The sequence below is a fragment of the Equus quagga genome, chromosome 9, assembly GCF_021613505.1.
Source record: "Equus quagga isolate Etosha38 chromosome 9, UCLA_HA_Equagga_1.0, whole genome shotgun sequence".
NCBI lineage: Eukaryota > Metazoa > Chordata > Mammalia > Perissodactyla > Equidae > Equus > Equus quagga.
This window is the reverse complement of record NC_060275.1, coordinates 111,893,665-111,913,280: the sequence shown is the minus strand read 5'-3', so window position 1 is coordinate 111,913,280 and position 19,616 is coordinate 111,893,665. Positions and strand designations below refer to the sequence as shown.

Below are 19,616 nucleotides of genomic sequence, written 5' to 3'. Positions count from 1 at the left end.
TACAGCAGACTCCTTTGTCAGGAAAAGATAGGAATAGGAGTTCTGTTGGTTCCTGGGAGAAATAGGGTGCTTTGTTTTTTTCTGTCTGCTTTCTCTGTGTTGGTTGAAAGCTTTCTGATTTAGGGCCTTTGAGGTATGAGTTACTGTCTTCATCTTCAGTGTGAGGGAAAATTAACCCTGAAAGAAGTTATGAAATAGAACTTTGGCTCTGAAAGCAAAAAGCACAGTAGGAGCACTCGAGGTCATTAAAAGAGAATTATGTGGCAGCCAGTATCATCAGTTACTAAGGGCAATTTTTAATAAAAATGTGGCAGATAGTTTTCATTTAAATTTGATTTCAGTTTCTATGGTTTTAAATGAGACTTATTTCCTATTTATTTCCCTAGTTAATATTCCTACCTCATCTCTCCTATCCAAAAGTTTCTAGTGTCCCCCATAGTGGTTGGCTGGCTGTGGTACTCAATAAATATTTGTTCAATGAGTGAATGGATGAATGAAAATATTTTAAACTGATTACCATAAGGCAGTATTTCTCAAATAATATTAACAACTATTTTTATTCCATATAAGAATATTATGCTATCTAACTGAAAAAGCTACTTCATTTTTTTTTTTAAAGATTTAATGCTTTCCTTTTTCTCCCCAAAGCCCCCCAGTACATAGTCGTATATTCTTCGTTGTGGGTCCTTCTAGTTGTGGCATGTGGGATGCTGCCTCAGCGTGGTTTGATGAGCAGTGCCATGTCCGTGCCCAGGATTTGAACCAACGAAACACTGGGCCGCCTGCAGCAGAGTGTGCGAACTTAACCACTCAGCCACGGGGCCAACCCCTGAGAAAGCTACTTCATTTTAACTGAGAATTATAGCTAATATACTAGGTAATATATTATTGTAATTAATTATTATTTTTATTTACTCATAAGAAAATGTGGGCAAGAGATTAAAGAACTTATTTAGGTATCATACTTGGCAAGTAATAAATGGGACAGGACACTATGCACGTTGTACTTGAAATGGGCTTTAGAGCTTCTTACAAAGTAGTGTAAGGCACTACTTTTTTAGAGTGGAAGGGGTCACGTTCAAGATCCATGGAGCCACCTCCATTCATTCTCGCTCCCTGTGGCTCCCATCTGCTGCTCCTCCATACGGCCTTGGCTTCTGTCTATAAGTAGTTCCTGGACAGCTTTTAGCTGGCTGTTTTCTTTTCTGTCCTTTTTATTGTGGTAAAATACACATAACATAAAATACACATAACATAAAGTTTACCATTTTAGCCATTTTGAAGTGTGCAGCTCAGTGGCATTAAGTAGATTCACATTGCCATGCAACCATCACCAACATTCCTGCCTAAAACTTTTCCATCATCCCAAACAGAAACTCTACCCATTAAACAGTAACTTCCTGATTCCCTTCTCTTCCTAGGCCCCGGGAACCACTATTCTATTCTCTGTCTCTATGCTTCTGACTACTCCAGGGACCACATATCAGTAGAATCACACAGCATTTGTCTTTTCTTGACTGGCTTATATCATGCAGCACACTGTCCTCGAGGTTTATCAGTGCTGTAACGTGTCAGAATTTCACTCCTTTTTAAGGCTGAATAACATTCCATTGTATGTATAGACCATATTTTGTTTATCCCTTCATTTATCGATGAATGTTTGGGTTGCTACCACTTTTTGGCTTTTTCTTTTAAACAAGAAAAGGGGAAGGGGGGTTTCACGAAGATATTGGAAGGAAAGGGTAACAACTTTGGTGAGATGACCAGTCAGATTAGGCATAACAAGTCATCCTACAACTCAGTGGATTACAACAATCATCATCATTTATTATCTCACTGTTTCTTTGAGCAAGAATTCAAGACAGTGAACAGCGAGGGTGACTCATCTCTGCTCCACAATGTCTGGGATCTAAGCCAGAGGACCCAAAGCCTTGACTGGCACTGGGGGATCTGCTTTGAGGGTGGCTTCCTCACATGCAGAGTAAACTGGTTCCTCACCATGCCGGCCTCTCCACAGGGCTGCCAGAGTGCCTCAGGCTGTGGAACTGCCTTCCCTACCTCCAGAAGTCACACACTGTCACTCCTGCATTGCTCTACCAGTCACAGAGGCCAGCTCTGATTCACTGCGAGAGGGACCCATGCAAAGGTGTGAACACGAGAGGTGATTTGGGCCATCTTGGATACTGGCGGTTACAAACCTTATGACTGTTAACTATGTAAAGTATGCTAGTTATTTGCAGATTTTTCAGAAACGATTAATATTTTAGAATATTATTATTGCTTCAAAAAATCTGAAGATATTCAGAAGAAATGTATAATTCTAGTCATTCATTCAGCAAATACATTCAAAATAGTATATACAGGCAAAGAAAATAAGGCAAAAGGCCAGGATTTATTTTCCACATTCATTGGCACATTTGTGAGCATCTTAAGCCAATTTTACATTACTCACTTGTTCAGAGAAACAATTTCTGCCACATTGTGCTTCTAAGCCAATGGTTTACAAATATCTATCTGAAATCAACTTTGATTTTTTCATAAGTCCCCTTTTATTCAATTGAAAAGACTGTCCTATATTCCAAGGTTATTTCATGTCTGCTTTTCCTGTGCATTAAGAAGTGGTTGGAGGAGACTTTTTTCAAAGTAAAAGACTGGTCACTCTATGCTGGCATCCCAAATGTCTTTTGAAATGGAACCAGTGTTTGAATTCTAAAAACTTAGCACAGCTGGCAATCACGGTGCTAAGTTTCAAAGCCATGGAGAACCACCCTAGGCGCTCATTGTAGCATCCTTCAGTAAAGAGCAGCTCAGGGTAGACTGAGGTCCTCACTTTAGGGGCCTCTCTGCAAATGGCCCAGTTACCAAACACTATCAGAGTTTTCTGGGGGTGGTGGCTCCATCTCTAAAGAGGCTTCCAAAACTGGTGGTCTAGGGCCATGCTCTAGGATAAAATTTTAAGAAATAGACACAGTGAAAGAGTAAAACATATACTGAGATGCTCCGAGAAAACTGACAAAGTCGACCATGAAAAACAGGATCCACGGTTCACCTAACTTGAGGAGACGCATCTCAGTGCGTAAAACATTCCGTGTTGCAGGAACGTTCCCCTCGGAGCTCTCCACTCGCTGTCTCCTCTTTCCTCCTTCTCTCTCTCCCCTTCCTCCTCTTCATCCTTCTACTCTTCATAATAGAATTAAGTGGACACTAGAACACACTTATTTCAGCAACTCAGACAAGGTAGTTGACCATGATCTTTAGTAATGAAAGAATTTAAATTACTAGATAGGTAATGTATCATGAACAATGGAAATTTCAGTTCAAAATGTATTTTTCTTACAATAAAAGGCTAATTTTTTTGGTATAGATGTCAGTATCTCCAAATTAATGAGCACTATTAGCTGCAAAACATTTCAAGAAGCAATGGAAATTAATTTCCCTTAGTTACAAACTGACAGTCAACTACCACCTGCCTGTCAGACAATAAGAGTTCTGAATGCTCTAGTTTTGTCTTCAATGAAAGGTTCAGTGTCAGATGGTGAAGAAAAGTGACTTCTGACGTAAAGAAAAATATGAAAACGGGTTTGTACATGAAATGACCCATGAGGATTTCAGATTCTCGCTTGTGGTGAAATAAACAAAGAGGGCTTTGGGGATGGATTAATTGAGATATGCTAAAAATGACATAGGCTTTCCAGAGTTATAGTAGCATAAGTTGAAGAATAAAGATAACAAGTTCTTTTAATTAAGAACTGGTCAAGTTCTCTGAGAGGCATAGAGCACTTTCGCACATAATTTCAAAAGGCTGAGCATAGCCATGTGGGCACCTCTTAAACAGGTAAACAATCAACCAGAATGTGCCCTTCAATGTTCTCATAGCTACTGTGACAGATCCATATTTTTCTAAGGGAAACAAATGCTGTGCTTCTCTAGTTTTACGAATTTATATTTTTAGTTTTTAATACTCTATCAACATTGATTTAAGCAATGGAACATGTTTAGGGATCGGCCCAGTGGCACAGCGGTTAAGTGTGCACGTTCTGCTTCAGTGGCCTGGGGTTCTCTGGTTCAGATCTGGGGTGCGGACATGGCACCACTTGGCAAGCCATGCTGTGGTAGGTGTCCCACATGTAAAATAGAGGAAGATGGGCACAGATGTTAGCTCAGGGCCGGTCTTTCTCAGCAAAAAAAAAAAAAAGAGGAGGATTGGCAGCAGTTAGCTCAGGGCTGATATTCCTCAAAAAAAAAAGAGGAAAATGGAACATGTTTAAAATGACTTTTTTAAACAAAGTGAGAAAACGAAATGAAAACAAAGCACAAGGGTTGGGAACGCAGACCCATAGGTAAACAGATAAGGAAAATCAATAGCTTGTTATTGTGTTCTTTTGTACTAATAAATTATGTGCTCATGTACATTTTGTAGGTCTTATCTCTGGATAAATGTGTGCAGAGTCAATAAACAGACAGATTGTTTATTTATATATACAAACACATAATAAATGGATAGATATGCACATAATCTAGGTGGCATATATGTAGATATAACTTTCCATAAAAATATCAAATCTAGGGCTGTCAAGGTTCCCCCTAGAAGAAGTCAGTCCTTTAGGAATGATGGACCAAGTGAGGCAATTCTGTCACCCTAAATTTTCTTGATTTCTCTTCCTGGTGAGGGCTCCTGCTCGCGGGAAGCAATGTTGAGGAGGAAGGAGGCTGCTGTCGTTTTCATACTCGTATTCAATGCTGGACCCACAGAACTTTCCTTCGACTCCTGTGGAAGCACTCAACCCTCTTTTGCTTCCTTTAAACCACCTCCCGGAACTCTAAAAGGTATCAAGTGGGAAGTGAATGGAAGCACTCCGACGTGAAATAGAGGCAGCGCACCAAAATGGAGCCTTTGGATTCTGGAGCTTCCTCTCTGGGTCTGCAGGCCTCTCTAATTCTCCACAAGATTCCAGAGAAAGAGGCTTCCTCATTTTTGGCTCTCAGCTTGTTTCCAAAGGGCACCACATTTAATATTCACACTCCTTTTGTGCTCTTAAATATTCTGATTGTTTCTCTCGCAATGAAAATGAAGAGAGACGGATTTACTTCCTCCCTCTCATTTGTAGCTTTCCATCTTAGAGCTCTGTTTCATCCTAAATGACCAGTACAAAGAATGACTTTACCTGAAAGATCCCCCTCTCTTTTCAGTATGAGAATATCTAAATCCAACAGATACACACACAAACTTGCGTATCAGTGAGAAAATAGAGATTAACCATGAAGCAGCAGGATGTCATATAAATTACTAGCTAAAGTAATGCACTTAGAACATAATACTAACACTACAAAATAATTATTAAGTATTTAAAGGAATTAAAAATGTCATTCCTTTAAACCATGAGCTACTTTCATTTTTATGTGTTATCATTGTATTTATCATCATTGGGGACCTTAAAATTCAGACTAAAGATTTCATAGACTAACACATTTCACAGAGTTCTGACTTTGAGGGATCCAAGATACCCTGATGCTAGATGGTGTTACCAGATTTAGTCTCTCTTATAAGACTATCTGGTAAAGATTTCATGATAATTTAATTAATGTATGGAACTTCTCAGTTGCTTTTAATTGGGAGAAAGACAACATCTCTGTTCCTGGGACAGGAGTGTAGTTGGCTTTAGGTAGAAGGGTTAAAAGAAAGTTCTGGAAAGACTGTATAAGCATCTGTGATAGACGTACTGGTAAATCATTAGAGACACAAGTCAAGTGAGCAAGGACAAATATTCCTAGCTTCATAATGGAGACCAAACCTGAGGTCACCTCTAGAGAGGATGGGCAGAAGAGGGGGAGCTCTACTGGGAAGAAGGAGAGGTGTACAGTTAGCTTTTGCTCTTGGATGTTGGCTCTAGGTAGCTTGGATTTGGCTTTTGGCCCCAAATGATGTAGGAAGGTCCAGAATGCACATAGCCCACTTTAGAGAGCTGGGCCGAGGATTTCTCAGACTCTTCTGCACACCTATAGGCCTGGCTAGGGGGCAGGGCCCCTACGGGTGGTTGGCTCTGGGGACAGGTCTGAGCTACACACTCACCTTTTGAACTTGGGATAGAGTCGGTTTTACTAAAAGCAGGTGGACGGAAGGGAAAGAAGGGATTGGTTCTCAAGAGGAAAGTTTGCATACCAGAAAAGCACAAGACAAAGATTTCTACCATCACATTGCATCTGCTCACAATTCATTAACTAACTAATCAGTACTCTGGGCATGGTCACTCATCAGTCATGCCTGCCTATGTTCCACCACTCTTAACTATGGAATGTCATGGAGGTCCCTATACCAGAACCTGCTGTAGTATAAACGAGGTGGGGGTGTAGAATTAGACATGGGTTGCTATGTTAGAAGTGCAATGGTTTACTCCAACAAGTGATTTTGAAGACAGGAAGCAAAAGGAGTATTCTGGGCGATGGGAACATCAACATTGGCTCAGACAAGTATTGTGTGTTAACAGCGTTGCTTTCCTTTAAACCGATAAAAGAAATCCTGAAAAGGAGACTTTTGTAGAACCAAACAAAACAAAATCTTTTTGCAGTGAAGTCTTCCCTTCTAACTTCCAATTCTATTTCCTGGCCGTGCAGAACTCTCAATTATTCCTCCTCCCTGCTCCCTGCTGGCTTATGCTCTGGCCTCACTAGATCCACTTCCACTGGCCTCCCAGCAGGGCATCCCCAGGGTTCTGCTCTTGGGCCTCTCTTTGTCTTTCCAACCAGACAGCTCATGGCCTTTCTGCCCTCACCCATTTCCGCCACGTCTCTGACTCCCAAGTGCCATTCTCAGCAGGAACTTCCATCTGCAGGTGTTCCTGAGGGCGGGAACATTGGCCACAGCAGGAAGGCAGTGGTGCTAACTGCAGCTAACAATGGGCCCATCCCTATGCAAGCAAATATCCCAAGAATTTATCTTAACACATTTCATCTTCACAAGAACTTTATGAGGAAGTTTTTTCATTATTTCCATTTTGCATACATGGACATGGAGGGCAGAGCAGATAAGCATGATGCTCTGGAATCACAATTTGCTTAGAATCCTTTTCTCTTTGTACTGGATGCTGTCACAACCCAGGCCTCCTCTACCATCCCCATGTGGAGTGACAGCATGTGCCGCAGGGCTGCACAAGATCATCCACTGGGCTGAGGGGAGATCATTTGAATTTCTACTCATTTATTTAACTAAACAAAATAAAGAAATGAATGTCAAATTTACTCTACGGCTTGGCACTGTCCCTCTCACTGGGCCCACATTTTGGATGATGGTGTGTCTTGTATCGGAAGCTATAACATGGCAGGGTTGCTTATTTAAGCAACTCACCTAGGGCTTCTCACTGTTGTTGATGTGTGTTGGTCCATGTGAAGTTTTGGATTATATTCCCCAGCTTTAAACTAACCCTCACTCTCACAAGGTAGCACTAATAATTTAAGCATGTCCAGAAGTCAAGAAAATGGCCAAGCTCATCCCTCTATCTATACCTAGAGAGAAGAACACCAGCCATGTTAACCAGTAAAAACAGTGATAATATACTCAGACCTAACATAGTCAACCATACTGCTCTTTGTAAAGAAAGGTTTTTATGATTAAATATGTAAACCAAAATAAAAACTTTTAATTATGTGTTTTATCTTGAATATATCCTGTTTTAAATTCTACTGGTAGCATACATCTATTTTATAGTGTAAATAGTACAAAACATGTGTAGTCAGTTCAACAGCGTTCCCCCAAAAAATCCATGTCTACTAAGAAACTCAGAATGTGACCTTAGTTGGAAATAGGGTCTTTGCAGATGTCATTAAGTTAAGATAAGGTCATCCTGGATTAGGGTGGACCCTAAGTACAAAGACTTGTGTCTTCGTAAGAAGAGATGAAGACTCATAGAAAAGAAGTCCATGTGAAGATGGAGACAGAAACTGGAGTGAGGCAGGCACAATCCAAGGAGTGGCTGGGGCCCCGGAAGATGGAAAGGCAAGGAAGGAGCCTCCTCTAGAGCCTTTGAAGGGATCACAGCCCTGCTAACACAGTGATTTCAGACATTAGCCTCCAGAACTGTGAGAGAATAAATTTTTGTTGGTTTAAGCCACTCAGTTTGTGTTGATTTGTTATGGCAGCCCTAGGAAATTAATACACCATGTTTATAATTTATAAGTAGAAAACCTACATATGGAGGTGCAAGCTAACATTTTATTCTAATTGAGTGGGAGCCAGGAATGTTCAGAGATAGCTGCCCTCTGTATACTCGACATTCAGTCCAACCAGGCCTGAGTGCTTCAAGCAGGTCCTGCCCCTCCGTCTCCAGTCCTCTTTCCTTTTTAACTGTTCTCTCAGCCTAGCAAGCTCTCTGTCCCATTTTTTCATATGTAGATATCATCTATTCCTCAAGGTCTGTGCCAACCACTCAATTCCTCCTCAGTTCCTCTTTCATCACTTCTGTCTTATCTACCCAACGCATTATGGTCATTTGTGGACAGACCTTTCTCTCTCACATAACTTCGAAAGCTCCTTAAAGAATGAAGCTGTTTTCACGCCATCACCATGCCTGCAGAGCTCACCCTAGACTATTCCCCAGGAAAGTCACCTGGGACATATTTGGTGCCTTCAGAGGGACCTGGAGTGAGGAGTTCAGAGGAATGAGAGTTACGGGCTCTGTCTTCGAGCCACATCTGGTCATGTCCTGATAAAACCTCACTGAGGACATACATGTATGCCTTTCAGATTTCCAAGTGACCTGGAGCAGTGAGTTATAGCAATCAGAATAGTCAACAAAATTGAGACCCAGAAAAGGTTTCTGAAATATCAAATAATGGAATTACCTAACAAGAAGTGAATGTAAAGCCCCTCAGTTAAATTCAAAAGAAAATTAAAAATTCAAGGTAGGCATAATTAATTGATAACTTTGCAGAAGTCACATGTGAAAAGACTTGGCATTTTATTTGACTATACAATCAATACTCATATCAATATTCACAGCAGTTAGAAACACAGGATTAGAAGTCAGACAGATATAGGTTCAATTTCTAGCTGAGTCTCAGTTTCCCCATATGGAAAATGGGCATCATAATAAGTCATGTCATAGGGATTTGGGGAGGACTAAACTAAATAATGAATAGAAAAAGTTTAACACTGAGCATGGAACATACTACTTAATTAATTTTAATTATGATTATCTTCGTTGTGATAAATATTATTCTCATCTTACCATCAAGAAAACCTACTATGAACCCAGGTTGCCCCAAAGTAACACTTGTTCTCTTCCTGTGCTTCTGGTGATGCAGGAGACAGAACTAGAAAGGAGACTGACCACTGCAGGACTCCCAGAGGAGAGCCTAGAAACGACAGCTCGGAGAATGACTGCAGCCAGCACGGGAGCAGGAGGCCTGGGCACTGGGAGGAGGCGTAATAACCGTCTTCGACAGCTGTCCTTGGGAGAAGGGATAGGCGCGTTCTCGTGTGATTTCAAAGGTCAGAAACAAGACCAGGGAATGAACTTACAAGAGATGCAGATTTTGTTTCAATATGAATTAGTTTACAGGGCTTGAATTATTCAAAGAATTAATAAAATGCTTCAAGAGATGGTGAGTGGCCTGTTGCTAGAGGCATCCAAGCAGAGACTGAATGGCCAATTGTTCGGCCTGCTTTGAGCTTACCAGAATAAATGACTTCCAAGTGCTCTTCACACTCTGAGGGACTTTAAATTGTGAATGCTGTATTTTTCCTCTCTGACATTGCCCCAGCTACGTAAATGATTATTGAGCATTTGAAGTGAAAAGCAAGCTCCCCAGAGATTCACCACTCAAGAGAACTGGACTATGAAGAATATTATAAAACTGATTTATTGTAAATACCTCAGCCACGTTACTTAAGTTATACAATAATAGTACTTCAAACTTTAATAAAGATTTAAACAATATTTTTTAAATCTCCATCTTTTAAAAAGCATTCTTGTAGTATATTTTGTTTCCTGAGCATTCAGTTCATTATATGTGATATGTGTGGCTTTGTGGTAGGCACGCACACAATGAAAAATAGCATTTGGAAAACATTCTTTATTTCTTTTTTTTGAGGAAGATTAGCCCTGAGCTAACTACTGCCAATTCTCCTCGTTTTGCTGAGGAAGACTGGCCCTGAGCTAACATCCATACCCATCTTCCTCTACTTTATATGTGGGACGCCTACCACAGCATGGTTTTTGCCAAGCAGTGCCATGTCGGCACCCGGGATCTGAACCAGCGAACCCCGGGCTGCCAAGAAGCAGAACGTGCGAACTTAACCGCTGCGCCACTGCACTGGCCACTGGAAAACATTCTTAACCTAGGTTTACCTCATGATATTTATAAGCAGTATTACTTAATAACATCTCCTAATACAACATTAAATAATAAAGTAATTTTAGCAATATCTTAAAATAGCAGATCTCAATGAAATGTACTAGGTGATTCCTTATAAGTACATATTTTTATCTTATTGGTCAATATTGTGGCTTGAAACAAGACATAGGGTATAAGTTTAATAGAGCCAATTGAAAACGCAGTTGTTAATTTGGGCCCAAATTCAGCATTAAAGATGTGTCACTGTATTTATTTCTTTGTTGTGCAGAATAACAAAAAGAAGATAGAGCTTTCTTGTAAATCATGTTTACAAAAAGTTAGATTCTTTCAGCATGTTTGAAAAATTGCTTTTGAGATAGTGTACATCAAGGATTACAATATCTTGAACAGGGATTAATCAAACATGATTAAAGGATGCTGTTCCTGCTACAACCTACACATTAACTTATGACAGGAAATGTCTCAGCCGGAAGTCTTCTTCTATAGACAAGAACATTCATAGTACTGTTAGTACACCTGGGCCTATCAGTCTTGCTTTATTTTTTCCTAGTTATTTCATCTATCATATTTTCAAAATAAGGATGCTATGACATATCGCTCCCACTGAAACCTCTTTCCTATAATTGAATTTTAAGATTTATATTTGATGTATATGTTTAAAATCAACAGTATAGAAAACTCAATGTTTGGTGTAACATCAAAAATGTATTAGCCATGTCAACAATCCTTATGAGATTCACATTTTATGAAAGATAACATGCAATTAAAAAATAGAAACTTAGTAAGTGTGGCTGTAAAGTTTATATATATAAAACAAGATTTTCTCAGTGATCGGAAATTAGAGGCCATCACCTCTTCGTATAAAAAGTTTCCTCACCTTCTTTGTTGGAGTATGTGATGAGGGCAGTTAAAAGGGAAAAGACCCAAGTTTTGCCCCGATCTGTATGACTGAGCCAAGCAAGCTAGGAAAATCCAGCTCTTCGGAACCAATCTTTTGGTATCCTATGGTTTAGAGAAATTAAAATCTCACAGGGACTCTCAGGTTTCTAGTCTAATAACTGAATTAGGGCTATCTTGATTTCAAATTCTTATTTTAAAATGCGCAATGTGCTTGAAAACTTCTCATTGAGTAATACTAAAACTCTTTGATAGAGAAAAGACACTCGTCTGCAAGAAGATGAATAAGGTAGATACTAGAAGAGAAAAGAAATGAAAAATAAAGCAAAGACCACACATTCCATAAGCAATTATCAAAGAGACTAGACCTACTTAGATGATCTGTATCATTTCCTTCATTCTTCCAACTCCTACACACAGATACCCAAGACTACCATTCACTCACCCTCCAAAAATGATCACCAGAGATGTGAGTATATTGTTTCCTTTTCCTTTTTATCTTTTATAAGGAAATAAAGATGTCCATGCCAATATGTGCCACAATGTCCTAAAAGCGTGGATTCTAGCCTGTTACCCACCTGTCAGCAATGTGATCTCAATAAGTCATTTAACACTCTAATTCTCCATTTATTTAAGGTACAAAATATGGGGATATCAGTTTCCTCCCACAAAAGAGAATTACATCAAAGACATAAGTAAACGTGCTTTGAGAACGGTGATGTGCTATAAACGTGTTCGTAATGGTAAAGAGGTTTACAAGGTCTGGCATTTTATGATAAATAAAACTATAAAATTTCTCTTTAAAAAGTACGCAGAAAAGCTTGAAGGAAGACTAATGACTGCTAAGGTTTAAATCATAGGCCATAATGCCAAAATAAATAATTTTGAATGCTAGAAGTTAAACATACTAGTTCTAGTAATATTCACTTGGAAGGAATCAAAATTCATTATTCAAAGGAAGATGCACAAATCTTGAATTAAAAAAGCATTAGATTTTGGACTTGAATTTTACATTTGGGATGTCTCAATTAAATCTGAACACTTTAATGTATTCTTTATTTTAAAAAAACTCTATAAGAAAGTCATTATTTTAATTTATGCACCATTCCTTTTGCATGATGCCAGGTTATTAGTTCTTTGTATATTAAACCACAATGATCCAGTTCTGATTTGAGATCTGGTTCTGTTTTGCTTGTATATCTGAGCTTAGGATAGTGGTATGATTTTTTTTTTCAGAATTAACACTTATTTAAGGCCAATGCTTAGCTTTCTTGATAATAACATAATGAACTTCTAATTCACTTAGTACTAATCTTCATATAAATTTTACACATACAAAAGATTAGTGGCCAATATTCTCTTACTCATTCTAACATTTCTTATTCCTGTTTCTCTTTTTTAGTTTATATTGGGCCCTCAATAAATACAAGTGACATAATCCATAACTTGAAAAGGCAAAAGCCATGATAATATACTGAAAGAAGAAAAAAGGTTATAAAAGTGACAGTAATATAAAATAGAACAGATATGCCATTTTATAAAATAAAATGCATGTAAAACACAGTATAAAATAAAGAAGCTAAACTGCAGCTAGAGAAACATAAATTTGGTTTCTTATTAAGCCAAATTCCCCTAATATGAAAATTTAAAACCTTTCCATTGGAGATAAAACATTTATCTTCAAATTAATTATACAATGTTAAATAAAGCAATACCAATTCAATTATACTTTTTTCTATTTAGCATTTCTTCAGAGTTTACTATTATTCCATTTCTATGTTTTCAGTGGCATGTCAAGAAAAAATATTTAAAAATAGAGAGCGTTCAGGTGTTATCTGAAGAACATTCTATGAAGAACATTCTATGCACACTTGCCAAGATCCTTAAAGATTTGGGGCAGGACCAAGACTAGAGAGATTGCAGTTGAGATTGAAAACTTACATAAGCAGGATGTTGCACAATGTAAAAGAAGTACACTTATTTCTAGTAGTTAACAGTGAGCACTTATTAAAATTCATTTTTACAATGGAGGGTCTACCAAGTATAATATTTATCATGGATTTTTCAAATGTGTCTGAATTGTGCTAAAGTAGCTATCTCAAAGAATACCATAAAATGGTCCATTTTGACTTTTACGTTTGTTCAAGTGATTTCTTTTTATGAAAGAATCTATGCAAACCCCTCAATATAGTACATATGCACTTGCATGCTCTATCAGAGAAAATTCCTTGAGACGAATTTTAAGTACCCCACCAGAGTCAAGTCACACGGCCTGCTATAAAGAAATACCAGCAATCTGACATATCTATAGTATTCACAGATGCAGATATGTATTTATGGGCCTCTATCCACATGAATCAAATGGCTATGAATAAAACATCATTTAACTCTACAGGAATTCAATTTTAACTTCAGAAGGAGAGCATCACTGACTCCCTTGCTACTTCTGAAAAAAGAAAGTAAAAAAGAAACACATCTCAATAATAAAATTTCTTCCATACATTATGCTTCAGTTTTTATCAATGCCTAAACAACTTCAACCTAATGTTTATTTCCAGACGCAGAAAAAGGAAGGTAATATCGATTTTCTAAATTTTCAATTTTCAGTGTAACCAGTAAGTGCACTACTTTACACTCTGACAAATAGAAACAGACGTGGTGACAAAGCATGCTTCCATTGAGACAATAAAATACTCAGACTGTGATATTTGAGGTCAAATGATAGAACCCTCATCCTCAGTTTCTATTGCATTAAAGAGAGCTGTTCTACATCTTAGTAAATAGCTGAAACCGCAAGCACCTACAGATGTTCTGATCAAAGGATTACCTTTATTATTGGCTGTTGAACCACAGAAGATACTAGGAATCCAAGATCAATACCCGCATTCCAAATTAAACAAAAGATAATAAAACCCAACCAAAGTCAATCCTTTTGATACTCAGCCAGAGACATGAAGGCAACAATGTGATGGAAAGAAATAATGTCATAACAATGCCTGGTTAGAAGAAAAAGTTTTGTACCCACCTGGGATCTTTCTGAATGCTATCAATGGATGGGGATCTGGCCAAGGTGCCTTCGGGCGGGAGAGCAGGGCCGGATTTGCTGTATGGAGACTCAGCAGAGGGACAATACTGCAGCTGTCGGTAGGGGTCTGCGTAATTGGAGGCTGGGCCGGCGGCGTAGCTGGCCCTCTGGAAGGTGGCCGCGGCGGCATTCTGCGGGCCATGCTGGCTGCCTGTGCGCTGCAAGGGGACGGAGTCGACACCGGGGGAAGATGGGGCTACGACAGGAAAGTAGGGACAAAGCAAAAAATTGAGGACCTGCTCACAGAAACGGTTAACCAGGTCTAGGCAGGGGGAAAAATTACACACATAAAAAAAAAAAGGGTTTGAAAGAATAAAAAAATACTCTGTCATATTTGAACCAATATATTCAACGTTATCCAGTAAAATGATAATTAGCATGCTATTTCAGAAATAAACCTTTCAGTCATGGTGGAACATGCATCTGTGTTTATTGCTTACCAACATCCAAGACAAGATTTGTTAATCTGAAATGTGAAACTAAAACCCAGAAGAAATATAGGGAATATTTTATAAGGAATCACAGTTACTTCTTTATTGTTCAAGTGGAGAAAATTCAGGGAGTGTTTGCACAGGTGATGTTACATTAACTTTATTAAGGGTGTACAATAAATTTAGTAATGTAGTTAATTTTTCCGAATAAAAGAAAATAAGAAAAATCGAGAGGGAGTGTGTACATGGGGTGGAGGCGGAGAGAGGTGGGGCTCATATTTCCATAATTAGCACCAGAGCATTAGACACAGGGCTGTTCTAGTTCCTATACAGAACTCCCTAAAGATTTTTATATGCCTCTTTTTCAAAGAAAACTGTCACAGCAACAAATGAATTTGGTGAAGGGTAGGCGTGCGGCAGAAGCTGACGACCAGCCTAACTGCAATGCAGACAAAATAACGAGCTGACTTGACTTTTCCAGGAGTATTTGTATCTTTCCAATATCTCTAAATGGCTTTGAGAAGAATTTACACTAGTTACTACCATCAGTTTGACTATTTCCAAACAGAAGTTCAATTTTTTTGTTTCCTTCCTGGGATCTTTTTAGTTATTTCACGTCGTCATTTTTATCTGGTTCTCAAAAATATTTCACATCTAAGGTTTAGCTGACACATCCAATGAAAAATAGCATCTCTCCTATTATTAGAATATGACTAGTTATTAACTGTTGCAACAAATGTTAGCCATGATCAATGTTAGCACATTTACTTTCTGGCATTGTAGCCCAGAATATATCCAACATACGGCCAGTGTCTAGAAACAGCCATTTACACCAAGCGGGATTTACAGGGAATAAGGCTCAGTTATAAACTATGCTCCACAACTTCTGAGTACTTCTCAGTGGATGACGATAAAGCTTATTTTATCCTCTCTCACATTAAGGGACAAACCAAACACAAAAGAAATCAAGTCACATTGAGAAAACAATTTTTGAAAGAAGTTAATAAAATCGTATCAAAATGACAAAAAAGTTGCAAAGTGAAATGGAGAAATACATTCTAACACTGAGAGCTGATTTTTAATTAAGAGTTCAGAGCCTCTCATTTTCAATGAACTTTCAATACTTAATATTCATAACCAAAGTTATGAGAATAGGCACTGTGACATATTGAAAATTAGAAAATACTTAAGAAAAACTTTCTAAACAAAAAGTGCGTATGTTCCCAGAGGAGCAGTATTCTGAAATGACGAGGGTTGCTCTGATGGATCCAACAGAAAACGATTAGATTAGACCGAGAAACATAAAGTTCACAAACAGGAACTCTGTCTTATGTCTTTATGCAATTTCTGGAGGATTTATATTTTCTCCAAAATATCACAAACATGTCTAATTAAAATTAACATTTTAAAATTTATGAACAATATGCTTAATATTATGGGGACAGGAGTTTAAAATCTAAGACAGGCATAACCTTGCTCTTGGAAAAAGAAATGCAGAGAAGTAAACAAATTTCATTTTCTAGAAGAGTTGTGATAAGCGAGCCAGTAAATCCAGGGCCAGAGGCAAAAACTAAGCACACCTGACATTTTTCAGATAAACGCGTTTTTTGGTTCCGGAAACTAAATTTCTACATTTAAGCTTGCTAAAAATGCTTACTACTATCAGAAAAAAAATTCTTTTCTAGACCAGGTTATTCCTTATTAACATAATCAATACAGTGACTAACAGGAAGGGAGGACAACATGGCACAGATCAGGAAATAATATTGAAAACTAAAGAAACATACTTATTTAAAAAATCTCAATAGGATAGGTGAGGCAAACAACAAGAGTAGCCACATCAAAAACTCTCAAAAGACCAAAAATGAAAAGAGAATATAATGGAGGAGCTTAAGAAAAACACTCCCAGCAGCAGACAAAAAAGGGAGATTGGGTCAAAATGCGCAAATGGGTGTGAAAGGCAGTTAATTAAGCAGAAATAGGAAGGCAGCAGCCTAGTATATGAGGAGAAAGAAGAGGTGGAGGAAAGTCTGTGAATGTTATTAGCCTGTATTTTATATTGCATATTATCAGATAATACTCAGTATAATATTATCCGTATTTTACTTTGGCCATTTTTTTTGAAATATCATGGAACTCAGTCACAGTTTGGCTTCAAGTTAGAGAACTGCGTTCACATTTGGGCCTTTGGTCAATTTTTGGTATTGGACGAGTTACTGAGCTCTCTAAGTTCCAGTTTCCTGAATGCAAGGTGAAGAGAACAAAATGGCCTCATGAGATCATTGTTTGCTTTAAATGAATGAGAAGTATTAAATATCTAATATGCAGAAAACGTTAAACAAATGAGCAATTATTATTATTGCCATTAATAATGTTGAAATCAACTCAGATTAGAAAAAGGGATGGTACGTACAGCACTGGGATAAAAGACCCTTGCTACTAGGTATCAGACTTTATACCTCCAGTAAGTGCTTTATTTGTGTGAACTCTTATTTCCTCCAACAGCCCTATAGGAGAGTAAACACGTCATTCTCACTTTACAGATGGGAAACTGAGGCACAGAGAGATTACATAACTTGCCAGAGTTTGCCTAACCATCCAGTAGAGAAGGAATTCAAGCCCTTGCATGCTGCTTCCAGAGTTTATGCTTACAACCACCACTGCAAACTGGACTGGGTTTAAGACCTTAAAGATGCATATTACTGAATTACCTAAACAGTGAAAAAATGTAAAAAAATGGTGAGACCTAAAATTAAGAGATGTCTACTAAAAATACAAAGAGGAATTTAAAACTTGAGTATCATATTGAAAAAAATTATTACAAATTGCAGTGTTAACTAATTTACACCGTTTCTCATTAAATTAAATCTATTGAGATGCAGAAAAAAATATACAGAAAAATTCTTTATGCAAAAAAATCTAGCTTTGTTCATTTTTAGGGAAATCAAAGAAGAAGGATACATGTAGTTATCTTAATTTTACTTTAATGTGTTTGAGTCTCAGTTTAATCAGCCATATCACTAAGTTAAGGAAAAAAGAGGGTGGGCTGTGAAACTTAAGATGGGTGAACAACTTCCAGAAAGATCATACTAAAAAAATCACAACTACGTTTGTGGAACTTGATGAGTGGCCCTCCAGAAGTCTCATTCCTGAATCTATAGCTTAACTTCTTTTAGGTCACAATAAATAGGATATCTGATGAAAATTTCCAAATACAAAATCAGAATTCAAATTGGTACTGTCAAATTGAAATAAAGACTGATCAATGTAATGAAAATAATGTAAAATACCAATGTAAATGGGGAGAAAAATACAGTATATTAAAGGATAGGTTAAAGATCACCTAGAAAAAAGTGTGTGAGAATCTAATGGATTGCAAACTAACCATCTGGAATGTAACAATGTAATGCCTTATATTTTTTTAAGTACGACATAAAAAAATGACTCCAACACGTAAAGATTAAATGTCCCCATTTTGCCTTGCCTGTTCAGACCTTGGTGTGATGTATGCAAACCACAGCTCTCCATTAGTGTGGAGAGGCCAACATGGGTCACACTCTTAAAAAACTTCCCCTTCTTACCATTTCCCCCTCAATTTCTGTCCTGTTATACATTTTCTCTTATTTGAGTTTTAGAGCTCAGTTGAGCAAATTGCCCGCCTTGTAGGATTCCTCCATTCAAGTGAACCTTCTTATGGCAAAAATTTGAAGTGGAAGGTGCTTCATCAGCTCTGTAAACACTCCTCTCTTTCCTCACCTGCTCTGCAAACAGCCCCTGCTCCCCTCAAGAAGCTCTTAGAACTCAATGAACCATACTGCTGGTCCCTTTGGGAGATTTTAAAAGTAGCCTCTTCAGCAGTTGACTTGATACTTCACCCGACATCTACGCTGTTCACGAAATTATCTGTTTCTTGCAGCGTTACACAAATAAAGGTCTAGTGTGTAAAGGAAAAAAAAGATGTTTTATGTGTTACATTTGTTTGAAAGAGGTGAACAGGTAGCCTGTCAAAGTCAAACATTCCACTTTGATGATGACAGATGGTTACATGCATTATTTACTGACAATGGAAAAAAGGGGGAAGAGAATAAAATATGAGAATCTGGCACATGAAGAAACTTGGAGGGGGGAATATAAAGTAGGATTCGACAAGAGGAAGAAAAAACATTTATTTTTGTTTTTGTATTATTTATCTTTGCTTTTATGTATATTTGTATATAGAGAAATATGAAAACAAAATACATTCACATGTCACATAAATACAAAATAAGCATACGACAAGCGAATTAAATAATATTCCCAAAACAAAGATAGCTTAGGGGACAATGGGTCCGAGAACATGGGCTACACACTCAAAGAGAGTTCGACTCTATTATTTTAGGGATGAGGAACTTTTAGCACCCAATCCCAACAGTATTATCATTCCCAACAGTATTCCCAACAGTACTATCATCTACAACTGAACAGTCAAGGTCTTCCAATTTTTTGCACTCTGCCCAGTTTTCTGTTTTCCTCAGTCTGCCCATGCTAAACTCAATGGAAAAAAAATTCAATAAAAAATAATCTTTTATCTTCATTTACAATTATCTTTCTGGGGAGAGGCATTTAATGCAGGATTTCCAGCAGTCATGGAATCATTATTATTGGTGTTGATGTTAATTATTGGTGTTGCGGTTGATGTTTTACTTTGATTGACATTGATATTGACTTTTATCAGTGAACTATTCTACTAGCAAACACTCTTGTCTTCCTTCAGCTGTAACTAGATTTTTCATTTACCGCATTTTAGGTAAATTGATATAGGTAAGCATCTGGAAAGCGCTTCTTCGTCTTAAGATGATATTTACCATTGGGCT

At 37.8% G+C, this 19,616-nt stretch overlaps 1 protein-coding gene across 4 annotated transcripts in view; it reads right to left on the bottom strand.

Moving 5' to 3' along the window:
- The window catches only part of CTNND2 (catenin delta 2), an 881,420-nt gene that overhangs the window by 333,425 nt on the left and 528,379 nt on the right, over positions 1–19,616 (bottom strand). For all 4 annotated transcript variants that reach the window (XM_046672368.1, XM_046672371.1, XM_046672369.1 and 1 more), the window contains exon 9: positions 14,273–14,528. In XM_046672368.1, the coding sequence (XP_046528324.1) occupies positions 14,273–14,528 (256 nt within the window). The remainder of the gene's footprint in view (positions 1–14,272; positions 14,529–19,616) is intronic.